This window comes from Elaeis guineensis, chromosome 1, assembly GCF_000442705.2.
Source record: "Elaeis guineensis isolate ETL-2024a chromosome 1, EG11, whole genome shotgun sequence".
NCBI classification, from domain to species: domain Eukaryota; kingdom Viridiplantae; phylum Streptophyta; class Magnoliopsida; order Arecales; family Arecaceae; genus Elaeis; species Elaeis guineensis.
This window is the reverse complement of record NC_025993.2, coordinates 5,289,619-5,305,628: the sequence shown is the minus strand read 5'-3', so window position 1 is coordinate 5,305,628 and position 16,010 is coordinate 5,289,619. Positions and strand designations below refer to the sequence as shown.

The 16,010-nt window shown below is 37.7% G+C and overlaps 1 protein-coding gene across 3 annotated transcripts in view; it reads right to left on the bottom strand.

The window, feature by feature from the left end:
* LOC105037891 (ran-binding protein M homolog) overlaps positions 1-11,737 on the bottom strand; it is a 42,423-nt gene extending 30,686 nt beyond the window's left edge. For 2 of the 3 annotated variants that reach the window (XM_010913513.4, XM_010913515.4), the window contains exons 1-4: positions 11,597-11,737; positions 11,106-11,482; positions 8,792-8,938; positions 7,201-7,287 (exon numbers count right to left, since the gene is read on the bottom strand). In XM_010913513.4, coding sequence (XP_010911815.2) covers positions 7,201-7,287; positions 8,792-8,938; positions 11,106-11,467 — 596 coding nt within the window. In that variant the 5' untranslated portion in view covers positions 11,468-11,482; positions 11,597-11,737. The remainder of the gene's footprint in view (positions 1-7,200; positions 7,288-8,791; positions 8,939-11,105; positions 11,483-11,596) is intronic. The other variant, XM_010913514.4, reaches the window with a different exon arrangement.
* Positions 11,738-16,010: the final 4,273 nt, after the last annotated feature.

Sequence of the window (16,010 nt, the reverse complement as noted above, 5' to 3'; positions counted from 1 at the left end):
GCCTTCTATCGCACGTATCTCCTCTGTTTGGATTGTTCTTAGACTCATTGGACTCCGTTCATCATCTTGGATCTCATTCTAAGCTTATTATGGACCGAATCTCGAGATATTTTTCTCAACAATCACCTCGACTCGATATTCGGCCTCCACAATAACTCTGAGAGCTCATCTCTCACCTCCATATCCTAAGACAAATGCCTGCTGCTCATGGATGGGCAAACATCGGAGTCAAACCAGGCCGCTCGATTCCATCTCCATCATGGGTTGTGTCCACTCTGATCTGAGATCTGTTCGAGATAGTCTTCTGTGGCAATAGAAATCTCATCTTGCGATGTCGCCTGTCATCCTTCCAAATCTTCCATCTCGTGTCCGATCCATCTGCTTCTGGAGCTCCATCTCACACTAGGCTCCCTGCCAAGAGGTAGTGTCCTCCATACTGCTTTCCCTTCATCACAACTCTATTGCCGTGCATGACCTTCAGGATTCCTCCATCAGCTCTCCACCTGTAGCTGCTTGAATCCAATCTGCTAAAAAAAATTAGATTTTACTTGAAGCTGGGTATGTATTGGACCTCATCCAACTTCCTCACTGCTCCATCATGTGTCTCAATGCTGACCATTCTGATGTCCTTAATCACACAGCTCGATCCATCCGACAAGTAAATAGTGCCCTCACTGTTCTCTAGAAACTCAAACAGCTTCTCTCTGCAACAGACATGATGGAAACAAGCAGAGTCTAAAATCCACTGTTGGAAAGAAGTAAATACCTCATCTAAAGACCATAAGTGCATCAACGATCTCAGTGTCACTATTAGTCGCCGCCATAGTAACCATCGTCCGATCCTTGAGTTGAGGACAATCTCTGACATGATGTCCCAGCTTGTCACACCGGTAGTATCTAATCTTTTGTAGTCCCTCATTCTGGATCTGGACCACCCACGTCACGATGTTTTGTCACTTCATCTTCCACCACCACATCCTCCAGTCACCGCCAAAGCTGAGTTACCGCTTGAACTCAAAATTCGATTCTTCCGCCTGAGAACCTCATTCTGGAGAAGTACAGAAGTCACCTCTTCCATCTTAATAGTGCTCTTTCCTACTAAAAGAGCAGTCACCAAGGACTCAAAAGAGAGAGAAAGTGATGATAGCAAAACCAATGCCCTGATCTTCTCCTCAATTTTCTCACCAATGCTGAGGAGGTCGATAAGGATCTTCTGAAAGTTGCTTAGATACTTCTGCACATTCTGTCTCTCGGTCATCTACTGTTGGTAAAACTGCCTCCGGAGAAAGAGAGTGTTAGTGAGGAACTTCGTCATATACAACTCCTCGAGCTTCGATATAGCACTGTCGAGAAAGTCTCATTAAGTACATGGATCACCACATCATCCGTCAAGTATAAACGGATCGTGCTCACCGCCTGTATCTAAAGTCGCTTCCAAACCGTCACCTCTATAATAGTCGACATCTCCTCGCATAAGAGAGCATCGATCAACCCCTGCTGGATGAGCACGTCCTTCATCCTCAATTGTCAAAGAAAAAATTACTCATCCCATCAAATCAACTGATCTCCACCTTGATTGAGCTTGTCTTCTTCATCTTCTTCAATCTCAATCAACACCATCATGATCTGGACAACCTCATGCATTGGTACCGCTTGAGCTTTGATACCAGTTGTTGAGGATGTCTGGCCAGAACACCACCACCACAAAATCTTTTTGATACCACTCGCGTTGCACTCGATCATGTGTAGAAGTAGAACCACAAAAAAATACAGGACAAGAGAAAACAATCAAGTACGTAGATCAGTCCAAAGCTTACCTCCATAGGGCATGCAAAGCTTCACTTTGAAAAAAAATAAGTAAAAGAGAAGATTCTCATACTCTCAACCCATATACACAATCTCTCTTAACTAGAAGTTATCTTTACAAAGCTCTCACTAGAACCCAAGAAGACCCTCTGAACCCCTGAAATGATCGTTGCCTGACAATCTACTCGAGGTACCCCTGTACCTCTACTCTCTGTCGAATCGCTTCTTAGGCTGCTGCTATCAAAACTCTTCTCAAGGTTCTCTACCGGCTGTTCACCACACCACAGCTCTCTATTGCATCCACAGGGTTTTAATGGCCAAAGACTGAGTCCTACATAAAAATAGAGTTGAATCAAGACTCAAATCAGCCCCTAAACCGTTCGATCAAGATCGTGTGCACCACCAGCCGTTCGATCACGCTTCCGCACCAAAACTACTCCTGTAGACCGTGAGAAACATGAAGAAATGCCGCCCGATCCACCGTGGACTACGAGAAATCCCTGAGGAAACCATCCACCGTGGTTTGGGTTGCACTTGTGCGTGGGCTGCGCCTGTGCTCTCGCGTGTTGGGCTGCGCCTGCGCATGCGCCCGCTAGGCCGGCCTGCGTGCGCCCACGCTGGGCCGCACACCCGCTCCGCCGTCGGCCTGCGCCACCTGTGGGCCCCATCCGACAGCCCATGGACTGTACCAGCCTCCTACTGACCTTCATCACGCATATCTCCTTCGTCTGGACTCTGTTTGGACTGTTCTTGAGCTCGTTGGATTTCGTTCATCATCTTGGACCTCATTCTAAGCTTGTTATGGACCGAATCTCGAGGCATTTTCCTCAACAATACACACTTAACATATAACTATATACAAAACAAATATGTAGAAATAGGTGTGTGCAAAACAAGCATAAGTGCATATAGTACTAAACCTTAATGCTATGGTGGCATTAGGTGATCCAAATGGAATCACTACAGTGATCTTTGATCACTAGTGATCTTCATCCCGAGGTAATCTGATCCTCAATAATCAAAGAACACTGTATTTGGTATACTATGTTCCAGTGATTAAAGATCCTTGGTTATCCATGACTAACATGTTTGGTATGTCATGGAAATCCAAGATCACTAACTATATAATACCAAAACTATCACAAATATATTCCATATTTTTTGCAACTACTAAATAGAATTCTTAAATAAATCATCGAAAAACATACATGGATAGCTAGCAATAGGTCTATGCAATGTATATGTAGAATTGTTTAGATAGAATGGTTCGTCGAACCATTCCGAGCCAAGCGATTCGAGACCGAATCATACCAATGGCTAACCGGTGCGATTCAGAAATTCAATTTGGAATGTCGGCAAAAATAGAGCGAGGGAGAAGGAAAGAGAGGAAGAGAGAGAGAAGGAGAGAAAGGAAAAAAAGACCGGCAGTGGCCCGTCGAGGCCTACAAGGTTCTGTGGTCTTCCGCAAGATGCAGAGAGAGAGAAATAGAGAGAAGATGAGGGAGGAAAAGGTGGCGAGGAGGTCGCTAGAGGGCCATTAAGTGGCTGTCGTGGTCATCGAACGGCCCAAAAAAGCCATGCGTCCTCCACAGGTGTGAAATAGGGGCTATGCCCCTCTTTCGTCATGTTTTTTTAAATAAAACACGATACACAGAAATTCATTGCTAACTTTACTGTGTATCGTGTTTTTTAAAAAATATGACGAAATAGAGGCTGACCCCCTGTTTTGAACCCGCGGATGTGGGCTGTTTTAATTCATTCAACAGCCATCCGATGGCCTTCCCACCATCTTCCCTTCCTCCTCTTCTCTCCCTTCCCCCCTCTCTCTACTCTTATTTTCTCTCATGAAGGACTACAGAGCCCGAGAGGCCTTCACAGCCCTTCGATGGCATTGCCAGCATCTCCACCGACTTTTCTTTCCTCCCTCTCTCTTTCTCTATCTTTTTCTCTCCAATTCATCCCTTGTTTCAGTGTCAGTTAGAATCCGATGCGATCCAATATATGGACATACCAACTCATACCATCGGCCAGTCGACACAAGATCCAATTCTGAGTTAGCGATCCTTGGATGGACCAATTATAATTTTGACAACAAAATTATTAATCTTATAAAAATATATTAATTTATTATTATAGAATTAATATTTTTATTTATTCTTATATTATATTATTATTTAACACATTTATTTTGATTACAAAAATAAGGCCAACAGAAGTAATGTATTAAATAATTTTATAATATAAATATAAGGTACAGTAATATGTTTCTATTACAATTATAAAAATATAATTGAATAATGATAATGATAATAATATGATTAATGGTATATTATAATATAATATATGCCATGAATGCTATATATGTAATATCAATATAATATAATATGATATTGATATATATATTAATGATATATTGATGTACAAATTTTTCTTACTGAACTAAAAGACATTTTTGTCTCAAAATTTCAACCCAAGATCACTGCTCTGGGGTGATCTTAGAAATCCATCCTCAAGGATGGGTTTAAGATCACTAGGTTGGACCGTCATTTTAGAAGTCGGATGATTTAGGATCACTGCCATATAAAATCATTTGGATGCAACTAAATATAGTGATCTCATCACCTCCACCCATGTCACCCTTAATCTTGGGATCATCACTCCATAACAAATGCCCTAAAGGATTGAATTTTAAATTTCCTCAAAAAAATTGTATTCTACATATACTAAACTCATACCGGCCACTATATATTGTATTGAACATGGACTAGTATAAGGAAACTACAACCTAGAATGCCCCAATTTTAGCAAGCCAAGCCCAAACCCCCCTATCAAGATGGACCACCCATGATACACCATATCAAGGCATGTTGACCCCACACCACTCAGTGCACCTTTATTTTTTTCATTTATTTGTGCGCGTTGGTACCAGATTCATACCATCTACATATTTTGGTACGTCCTAATAAAGGTCAACCGCTATAGGTCTGTACCTCAATGCCTATATCCTTGATAATGAAAGATCTAATCCAAACCCACACATCCTTATGGACAACAAAGAGAAATTCCAAATTTAGATACCTTGCATACAAGAATAAAAAAACTAAGCCCAGTCATGCAATGCACATTTACCCTCCTAACCCAACATACAATCTCTAATCTCACAGAGTGATACTCATCCATTCACCTTTCTATAATCTTCTATGCATTTTTCAACAACACATGATGATCTAATCATTGGTCAAAAAATTTTAGCTTTCTCATATTTGGTCAGCCCATTTCAATCAAAAGAAGACAAACAAAATAATAATGTAAACTGCAATGTAGATTATAAATATGATGACTGATGAAACTAGAAATAAAATATGAAAGGAACCTTTCAACATAAGCCATCCAAAATGTGGGTTTTCAAGGAACAAATGTGCTTTTGTGCATACACATACACCCATGGAACAAATGTGTTTATGTGTATATAGATACACCACATGCATGTGTACATTGAAATGTAAGGAAAAGTTAGCAAAAAGAAAAGAAAACTAATTGATGAATATCTGTAATCATGAATAGAACTAATAGATGCATTTTTGGGTGATATATAACTCGTTTCATGTAGCACAAAGCAAAACAATTACCTTTTCACAACCCATAACAGTTCAACAGGACAGAGAAACTGAATTTTCATTCCAAAACTTAAGTCTCTCCTTTTTGTGAGTCAATGACAGCTTTTGCCAAAAACATGTAAAAATATGAAGATAAATAGGAATATTTTACAAAGTAGTCAAAGTAGTCCTACACTCAAAGAAAGATGATTTCCCTTTCACCCGGCAAAACTTCTGCTAAATCTCTCAACCAATATATCCAAATCAGATAACAAAGAATATCTTATTCCCAAAGGAAGATTTAGATGATTAACTTTATATTACTCCCCGGTACACAAAGGGAAACAGATTATTGTAAGGACGGACTTGCCAGACCACAAAATTTACTTTCCTTCCATGCTACATCCATGCAAAAGGACTACTTATCCTTTATCAGCTCTCTTCAATTTCTTGTTTGCCCTTTATCTAGTTTGATGATCACAACTTCCATTTACAATAATATGAAAAAGTAGGTGAAGGTTTCTTCCTATGCCATCTAGAGCTAGCTTATGGCCTTTAGAAAGAAGCCATGGGCAACCAATCAAATGACACCAAAAAACAAAAAAATAAAGTCTCACTATTTGATCTAGCCTTAGATTTGTGCCAACTATGTTTTGATAATTTGGGGGCCCTTCTTGTTTTAGATTTGTACCCCATAACCAACTTAATCTTGATTGGATACGATGTGGAAGTGGTGGTAGTGGTCATCATATAGAGCTTCTCAAAGTCCATCATTGAAGAATCATGCTTCCTCTAACATAGGCTGCCTGGCATTTGATATATGCATTCATTAGTTGCCATTTGTAAATTTTAAATATGCAACAAAAGCCCCTTATCATAGTAACCTCACCCACTAAGTACTTCCACATACTAGAGGTAGCCACCAAGAGATTTGGTATCTACCACTAGAGGCAGCCATGCAAGAGATTTGGTATCTACCACTAAATAAACACTTAGCAAAAGACCTAAGCCACCGACTTAAGGCCCTCTAGGTTATAATAACAGAAAAACTCAAAACGCCATAGATGCATCACCATGAACTCCAAATAAACCTGAGATAAAGTGAAAAATTTAACCATGACACAACATGATTGTCAATTACCATCCCCTCTTCTCTGAAGCGTTTCTGAAATCAAATGAGATTGCTTCTATATATGATCACTCTATGCATATGTATATATTCCATAAGGTGCCAAATTTTCTCTTTGGTAGCTTGACCGTTAAAACAAAAAAAAGGCAGCTCGATGCATGACTCTCCTGCCATTTAAGAGGTCTGAGAGGGCTAGATGTACGCATCCTTGCCCCCACATGTAAAGAGGCTGTTTTCTGTGCTTTGAACTCATGACCTTAAGTCACAATGGAGCAACCTTACTGTTGCACAAAGGCTCATCCTCATCCCTTGACCATAACCTTCTAATCTTTATACTTACAGGATAGTTTCTACAAATTTACACCAAACTTGTTAAAATCAAGTATTGGTACAAAAGTATACTTTCTCAACTATAAAGTATAGTTGTTATAAAACAGCTACAATATATTTCAAACCCAAATTCCAAGTTTTGAATTATTCAACTATGCGAAAAACACCAATTTATCATCCTTGTCGGACATCGGAAGGCAGGAATAACATGTCAGGTGATTTGTTGTCAGTAATTGCTAGAATAAAGTCATGTAACAATTTAATAGCATATAGAGAACAAATGTTAAGACTAGTTACAGAACATTGCAAAAATTGAATATTAATGGGGGTATAGCATACTCTTCGTTCTGACTGTGAAGAGCAATAGTAGGAAACAGGGGACCTTTTATATCCTTGACAACATTTCCTACAAGTTCGCCATTTTTCCTGCGCATCAACATGCCAAAATAAAAAACTTACAAACCATTAGAATGACATAACATAGTTAAAATTCAAATTGGAATATAGAAACTAAAGTGATACATAGAAAAGTTTGAGTGGTTATTTTAGTACGAAGAAAGCATCCATAAACTTGACAAATTAGACTCCATATTACCAGACTCAATCCTAGCCTTGAATAAGTTTAAAATTGAAGTTTAAATTCAGATATGAACCAATAATTGCACTGATATTTTAGTGGTCATTTTATACAGACACAAGCATTCAACTTGACAGACTAAACGACATGTCACAATAGAGAAATCTAGGCTGAAAGCATGTTTGGTATTGCTTCTGCTTTTTCCTTAGGGCATTCTTTTTCTTTTGAATCGTTTCAGTATAAGTACGTTGTAGATAAGCATTTCTTTGCTTGTTTTGTCTTCGGTAACACAAAGTGGAAGTCTTTTTAAAATCTATTTGGTTTCATTTATTCTAATCAATGATTTAACACTAGTGGCATGGCTTGTGCTAGCATTGTGCACCATGCTGTACTGACATAAAAAGCAAAATAAAATTTAAATTTCATTCTATTAACAACATTTTAAATGCTAGATGCCAGTAGTGGCCCATCGTAGAATGTACCATCCAAAATGGGCCTGCATTTGATACCATCATTCTGATGGACTCAATCTAATAATTTAGGGACTTTTATTTGGTTTAAGGTTATTAAGATGACCTGCAAAATTGTAAGTTGGCTCTGGGTTGAACCAATAGTGAGTCGATTAAAAGGAAATGTACCTAATTCATGTGCATCACTAAAATTCTACTCTTAAGCAACATGAATTGGTTATTTATGAAAATAAAATAGTTGTTTCATATAAGCTAAAAGTCGGATTTTCTTTTCTTTTCTTTTTCTTTTTTTTTTGGCCTCAAAATCTTTTATTATTATTATTATTATGGTTATATAAGAAGCACTTCAAGATAAGAAGGAACTTGATATAACATCATAGACAGACCTAAATAGGAATACCTAGTGAGTGAGGATACATAAAGCTCACCCCAAACAGTAGGAAGAGGGCTTGATGATTGTGACCATATAAGAAACTTTTTATATGGAACATCACCAAAAACATCATTTTTCCAATTTTACTTTCGAAGCCATAGACGTGCTTTTTAAGTAGTGCCAAATAAGCCTCAAAATCTACCCGAACAAGTTGAAATGTTGGATTTTGAGCTATGAAAATAACATATCGACCATAGTAATTATTAGCTAGTGATTTCGCTACACAGACTACTACTCACTGACTCAAAGGAATAAAGATGAGACATTTGAAAACACAATCTCCATCTCGGGAAAACTTGTGAAAACTGATTGCCTGGTGTAATGATGTTCTGCCCAGAACAGGAAGGCAGGATGCATCAACCAGAACAACAAGTTATTAGAGATATTATAATCACCCAAGTAGCTCATGATTCTTCATAAAAGTTTTCATTCAAAATACCAACAACTTACGTGAAAAAGAACTGTGGGAAGGCATAATTAATCCCAGCACCTACAGTATCACCAGACGTAAATGTGGGACCAAAGCGATATCTTTTCCCCGATCCATGGTAAAGATACCCATCGTCCCCATGATACCCACAGCTATTTGGATCCCAACTGCAGAAAAAAAAACACCAAGTCTATCAAAGAGAGTCATCTAATGGAAAACAAAAACATAAAAACTTGCCTCATATTTATCATGGGATCATGCTGTGAATGAAACTCAGAGAGAGAGAGAGAGATAAAGAGAAATTTTCAAAAGGGGGAACAAGTTTTAGATATTCTAATCATGTGAATTCCTATGCAACAAAATTATATAGATCAAAAGAAGATATTTTGTGACTTTGTCCCTGATGGTCGAGGGAACAAGAGAACGGAAACATTAATCATAGGTGTATCGCCTACAGAACGAGTCAAGAAGCCATGTTTCAACAACATTTTCTATCAAAAAATTAGGAAACACTAATCATACTTTTACCTTCTATCCCTGTTCCAGAAAGGAGACACATGGACCATGTAGGGTTAGACGATCTCAATTCCCTGCTTAGTGCCTGATTGCATAAAAGACCCCTGTGCAAGCCAACCACCTAAGACCTAGTGGATGCTCCAGCAACCCAAGCAAATTCAGTCAAGGATCAGGACTACATATTTGGGCAGCTTTACATGAATCAGGAAATTAGGCATATAGAGAGAGCAGATTATCCCCTTGTCTTTCTCAATGATGTCCAGAATTCCCTAGTTGCCTGACTCTTGATTATTTGCTTGTTTCTAACTTTGAATTAATTATTCATAATTTGGCAGAGTTGCTTATTGCACAACTCACTTAAGAATTATTTTTTTGCTCTGGATAGTTGATTGTCATATTAAAATATATTGGAATGATTTAAAATTTTGCTACTCAAATCTGTTTTTTATTATTTATAGAAGTGTTTCATTTATGTACTCCTTCCCCCATCAATGTTTTCGGATTTAAGAATGTTCCTTTTATTTTCACATAAGTTCTAGTTCAAACTTTTGTACAAGTCTCCTTAAGCACCAAATTTCCACCTGTGTGCTATGTAGTCCCCAGACAGCACACATACCACAAGTTGCCTTTTGGAGCAGCGATCCAATGATTCCAATCTATGAAATCAAAATTCCAACAGGAAAACATATGGGGGTAATCACCTTTTTGAACAAACAGAAATAAATTAAAACATTGAAATCAACATGGAGTATTCTCTTGCATGGTTCCTTCATCATGTTTTAATGCAGTCTTGCTGAGCTTAATTATTGGGAACATACAGCTCAGGTACCAGACGATAGATAACACTTTACATGGAAGGCACTGTAGTTGTCAAGCACCGATTTGGTCCTTTTAAGTTTAATCACAGAAAAGAGCATCAGGGGACATGCTTATATGTGCATATACTGATCATTTCTACAAGATATGCATATAACCCACACAGCAGAACCAATTTGCACACTTAGATTTATTGGATTTCATTAAAAACTGTTAACATGCCTAAATAACATAAACAAATTATTTTTTGAATGTCCATACATGTATCCACTCATATTGTATAAATGCACAGACTAAGCAATATGATAAGGATCTAATATTGCATCAAACAATGAATAGATGTGAAAATCTCTCAGTCTGGAACTTTAAGTACTAGCAAGCAGGATCCTTGTTGGTGGAAAAATCAAATAGTGCATCCAAGAAAGTAAAATTTGAAAGACGTATTCAATATTCTCAGTCTGTGAAGTATTCAATACTCTTACATTGATCAGCTGAAAAAATTCCAATTTTTGTCCATTTATTTCTTTTTACTTCAAGATTGGCCTAAAGATTATGTAAATAAATAAAGGAAGGGATTATAGCAAGTTCAAATACTTAAGGGTGAATCCGATGACAAGTAGTACATTATTGTTTGAATTACAGTATGGTTCCTCAAAAGAGGACTTCACAATGTTTATGCAGGTTTCCAACAAGCAAAACTGTTGATATTTTTATGCAAATGTTTTAAAAATAAAAATATATTTATTTTTCTTTCAATCCTCAAGTGCAGATATCAGGATGAGACATCCAGGTATATATCTACTGAATTAAAATATCTCATTCTAGTCTTTATTTTCTTTTTTCTTTTTCTTTCTTTGGAAAGAATGCAGCAGTCAAGAAGACGCCATGGATATTATGACAGAAGCATTAACGATAACACAATATGTCGCCTAATCATTGGACAAACAAATTAAAAAAAGAGAATATTGAATTGAAAACTCGACAGGAATGGAGTCATCTCACCCTGGTTGCTTCCGCAAGTCGTATTCTTTAGGGGTAAATCCGATGCCGATCCTGCCATGCTGACCCGCGTTCTTGACTTTGATCTCGAAGTAGTACACGATCCTCCTGGTCGGGGCGGGGCAGTTAGCCTGCACGGCGCCGACGTCGTACCCGTGCTGGCCACAGCCGACGTAGCGGACCGACAGCTTGTCCGGCGACACGTTGTGGAACATGCCGGAGCTGTTGAACGTGTTGAGGTGCGACGGCTCCGGCTCCTCGGCTGGCTCGTTCGTCCTCTTCCACTCCGGACCGCTCCACCATCGCGGTGAGAAGCCAAAGAGGTTGACGGCATCGGCCGCCGGTGCCGGCTGGTCGTCCTCCATCGTTTCCGCCTAATACTTCAGCAAATATTCACGAAAATCGACCAAGAAAGATGGGAGTGTTCCGCATTTAAATCGAAGAGAAAAAGAATCTAAAAAGAAACGAGAACGAGGGTTAGATTGGGATCCTACCGTCTTGACTCGATCGAGTTTGCTGAATTCCGAGGCCGGAAGGGCTAGGAATTCGATCGGAAGAAGCCCTAGCTCGGCCAAGAATCGCAAAGGGAGTGAAGACGTGAGAGAGAACGTTCTAATCGAAAGGAAGAGGAACCCGAGAGGGACTACCGAGAAAGAAACGCTCCAACCGGGCTATTATTCTATGACTAAATTGCCCCCGTTCAAGAAAGCCGCATGGAGGAGAGAAAGCCGATGCCGGGTAGGGGTAAGTTCGTCATTTAAATTTATTCCAGTTAGCCGGCGTCTGGGATCCCGACAAGTGAAACGCCTATTACGTTTCCCAGTAGTTGATATAGCAGTTGGCGAACTTTATATGTACTGCGGGGATGATTGTGACATGCAGGACTTCAAGATTCGGAGAGGCAACAATGTCATGCATATCCTTCACATTATTTTGTTTGCAGAATCGGAGAGGTCATATGGATTGGAACCGAATGCAGCAATGTCTCTAGTTCTATTACCTATTGAATAAGTGTGGAACAATCCATGGATTTCCTATTAGCCCAAAATCTAGGAGTTATTTATAGGGTAGTCAGATTCTTGGATGACTGGTGATTTCTTGCCAGGAAGATCTGCACAAAAATTTGTAATGAGAGAAAAGATAAAAATTATGCTAAAAGAATTGTAGTGATTTTGATAGGGTTTTGTTAAGTAACCACTAAAACATTCTTCTCCCCCTTCTCATGTGTAGCTTAGATCATGAATTGAGACCAATCAAGATAAAAGTCAGATCAAAATAAGAAGATTGAACCCAATGATTTGTTTGGATAATATTTGTTAAGGCTTTATTAAATGAGTAAATATGTCTAAACAATTTTGATAATTATATAAAAATAAAATTTATTGTATTTAGTGCCAATATAAGTGTATTGAGGGCATAAAAATATTATTGCCAATTTCTCAAAGGAATTGCGATGTCATTAGGAAAACTAATTATTGACAGACAACTAAAATGTAGAAGGAAATTAGCTCAATTCAATTTAAGCTTGCCTTAACAACATTCATGATTTAGCTTGAATTTAGAAAACTAATTATCAACAAACAACTAAAACTTGGTGGGAAATTAGCTCAATTGAATTGAGCTCTCCTTCATAGCATTCATAATTTAGCTTGAAGCAGAATTTATTTTAATAATTGAAACTAGATATTTGCTTAAAGTTTCAATTAAAATAAAGGGATTTTGATGATTAGATAAGAACGAATAAAGAGAGAGATCCATTTTTGTCTCATGGTGCCCTAGTTATGAAGAGCTTTTTTTTTGTTAAGAAGGGGGGGGGGGACAGGGGAGGGGGGTGCTAAAAGAAGAGCTTATCATGGTAGTTTGGGCTCCATATTATTACTTATGATTAAAGATAAGAGAAGCAAGTTATTGATGAAATAAAGTACCTCAAGGTTGCTATTATCATCGTAGGCACCAACATTCATGGTGGTGAGAAAAGTAAACATTTGGCACTAATTCCAATAAGTAGTTGGATTGGATGATAGCAATATAGAAGTTGCTAGAGGCTGAGGTTTAAGGTCCATGTGCTATAAAACTCAACATTGTCAAGCCTTCTAAACCACCAATCAATGGACAAAAGTTAGAATTCTAGATTTTAGGATAATTGAATGATCTTAAGATATCGAAGTCGAAACTTTCCTCTTCCTCTCCTTGCTAAAAGACCAAATTCAAGATTTTATAATAATTTCTTTGCTTCTTCCTAATTTTTCTAAAGAGATGGATAGAAAAGTAGAAATAAGGAAAGGTAGAGAGAGGGGAAGGGAGAAAGTGAGAGGGTATGGGGTTGCTAATGCAAAGGTATAGAAAGTTCATGTGTATGATGAGCATGCAAATAGAGGGGAGAGAAGATGCAAGCTTGGTCTTTGTATCTTTCTTTCTTTCTTTATAGAATGTGGGTAGAGATTAGATAAGCTCATTTACAGTGAAAAGTACTTTAATATCATTTATATATATTTACTGATCAGATTGTTGATGATCATTAATGTATCATATAACATAATTTAATTTTTTTATATTTTTGTAAAACATTTAAATTGAAAGAAGCCCTTAGCATTTAACTCCTTATATTTTTGATATATTACATGTAGATAAAACTCCCTCTTGCATGCAACAAACTAAACCTTTCTTGCTATGATATTGGCTTTGGGATGAAATAGATTCTATGTTAAGGGTGATATGTAATGTCTTTAGGGTAATGATGGATATTGTTATTCATGAAACTTGGTGTTGGGATGTATTTATAAACAAAAGAGTGTCACCATTTATTGGTCTTTCAATCAAACTACAAGTGACAATGGTAGAAGTTACTGTAGAATAACATCTATATTAAAGTCATGATCAACTTTAGTGAACATCGTTATGTCATTTTGCTAGGAGCTTGAGGATGGATATGCACAAAGTTGTGGGATGTGAGAAAAAACAAATGCAATGAACTTAAGCAAACCTTAGAACTAAGCTATATGTGCTATTGCCCTCTAATATAGGATTTGTTCATTATCTTATTCCTTATTAATCCTTCTAGTTCACCAAAACCAGCTTGACAAAAACCAGCATCCACTGCCATTCTATTTTAGCTTCAAGATTGGATCCTTCTCTTATCAGAGAGAAATTGGATTTTGATTTCATTTTTTTAGACTATATCCAGTTCATGAATCATAAAAGTAAGAACAGAAAAGTTAAAACTATTAAAAATTTAAGGATGACAATTTATAAACTTGATCATTTACTTGACTTATGACCTATTGAAGATCAGTGGATTTATGTTTGACATAAACATATTTGAATATTGACCCAATTATTCTATTATTAAATGGATCAAGTTCAACTTTAGAGTCTTGACCTATTTAATCTACTTATACTCGTTTACAATTAGATTAGCTCGATACAATCATAACACAATGTATTCAAGATCTATTTAACCAACCTAACCTATTATAACCTGCTTATTAAACAAGTTACATGGGTGAGTCAAATTCCCCCACTTAATAAAAAAGTCAATTTTGGTTCTGAATTTTTGGATATCACTTAATAGAAGAGTCAAGTTCAAATATACAAGTTTTTCTAATATCTAAATTTTGGGGTTTTGTTCATAGGACTTGGGAGTGGTTCTTAGCGTTCTGTGAGTTGGGAACAGGGGTTTTATTTTGGTCTCGTTCGTTGATTTTTAATTATAGAAGAGGATGCTTCAGCTTCTGTCCGTGTTGTTCAGGCAGAGAAGGGGGGAGGGTTATTCAACCATAATCCCTCTACTTTTAAAAATCAAATTGATTTGAGAAAAGCCACAACCAGAAAAAAAGAAAATACAAAAGTGGATGGATCATCTTTAACCCCCCTTCCACTGGTGCTGAGCCAATGAAGGATCCAAGTAGGAATAGAACTTCTCCACCTCCAAGTCCTCCAACTTAAGAGGGAAAAAATTTGTAGCAGCTGCGTCTTCGGCAAGAAGCATGCCAGTGGATTTGAACTGCCCTTGGACTCAAGTTGTGCAAGGTCAACAAAGATTTCGATGGAAGATCGTTAAACGTTAAATGCAGAAATTGCACAGCTAAAGCAAAAATTCTCTAAGGTTATTCAATTTATAAAGAAAGAAATCTTACCTTTATTTCAGTATCTACAGTCAGCCTTGATAGATAAGTTCTTAGGTAAAGAGTTTTCTTTAGAATTTATTGAAAAAGAGATGTGTATGAGATGGAAGGTTCAAGGTGAGTTCCATGTTTCTACCTTGTCCTAAGGATTACTGCTTTTTCAATGTCCTTTGGAGGAGGCTAGAGAACGTATTCTTGAAAGCGAATCATGGTCTTTAACCGAGCAACTGCTTATTTTAGAACCATGGAGATCCAAGTTTCATCTTGGGCAAGACACACTCAGTCAGCTGCAGTTTTGGTTGCATTTGTCAGACCTTCTGCTGGAATTATAGGAGGCAAAAAAGATCTTAAAAATTGCATCATTTGCTGGTAAGCCCTTGTTTTTAGATAAATGGACTTTAAATTCTTCACGCATGGGGTTTGCTCGCATTTGTGTCTTGCTGAATTTGAATAAGCCTATTTGCCCAGAAGCAAGGATCTAGGTTCATGATGAGATCTTATGGCAATAATTTATATGGGAGAAATTGCCTGATATCTGTTATACTTATAGCTGAATTATGGTTTCTTCGGACATCTGTGATTGTTTGACTAAGGGTAGCGAGCAAAATGATATCTTTGACCCTTGGATCAGAGTGTCACAGGTGTCAATAGATCCAGTGACTAAGCCATAAGCGCAGAATAAACCTGCATCCCCTACTACTGATGGTGGACAGTTAACAAATGAATGGCTACAACTGAAAAAGCCAATCAAGCAAACATTGTGACAGGTCAAAGTAAAGCTGTA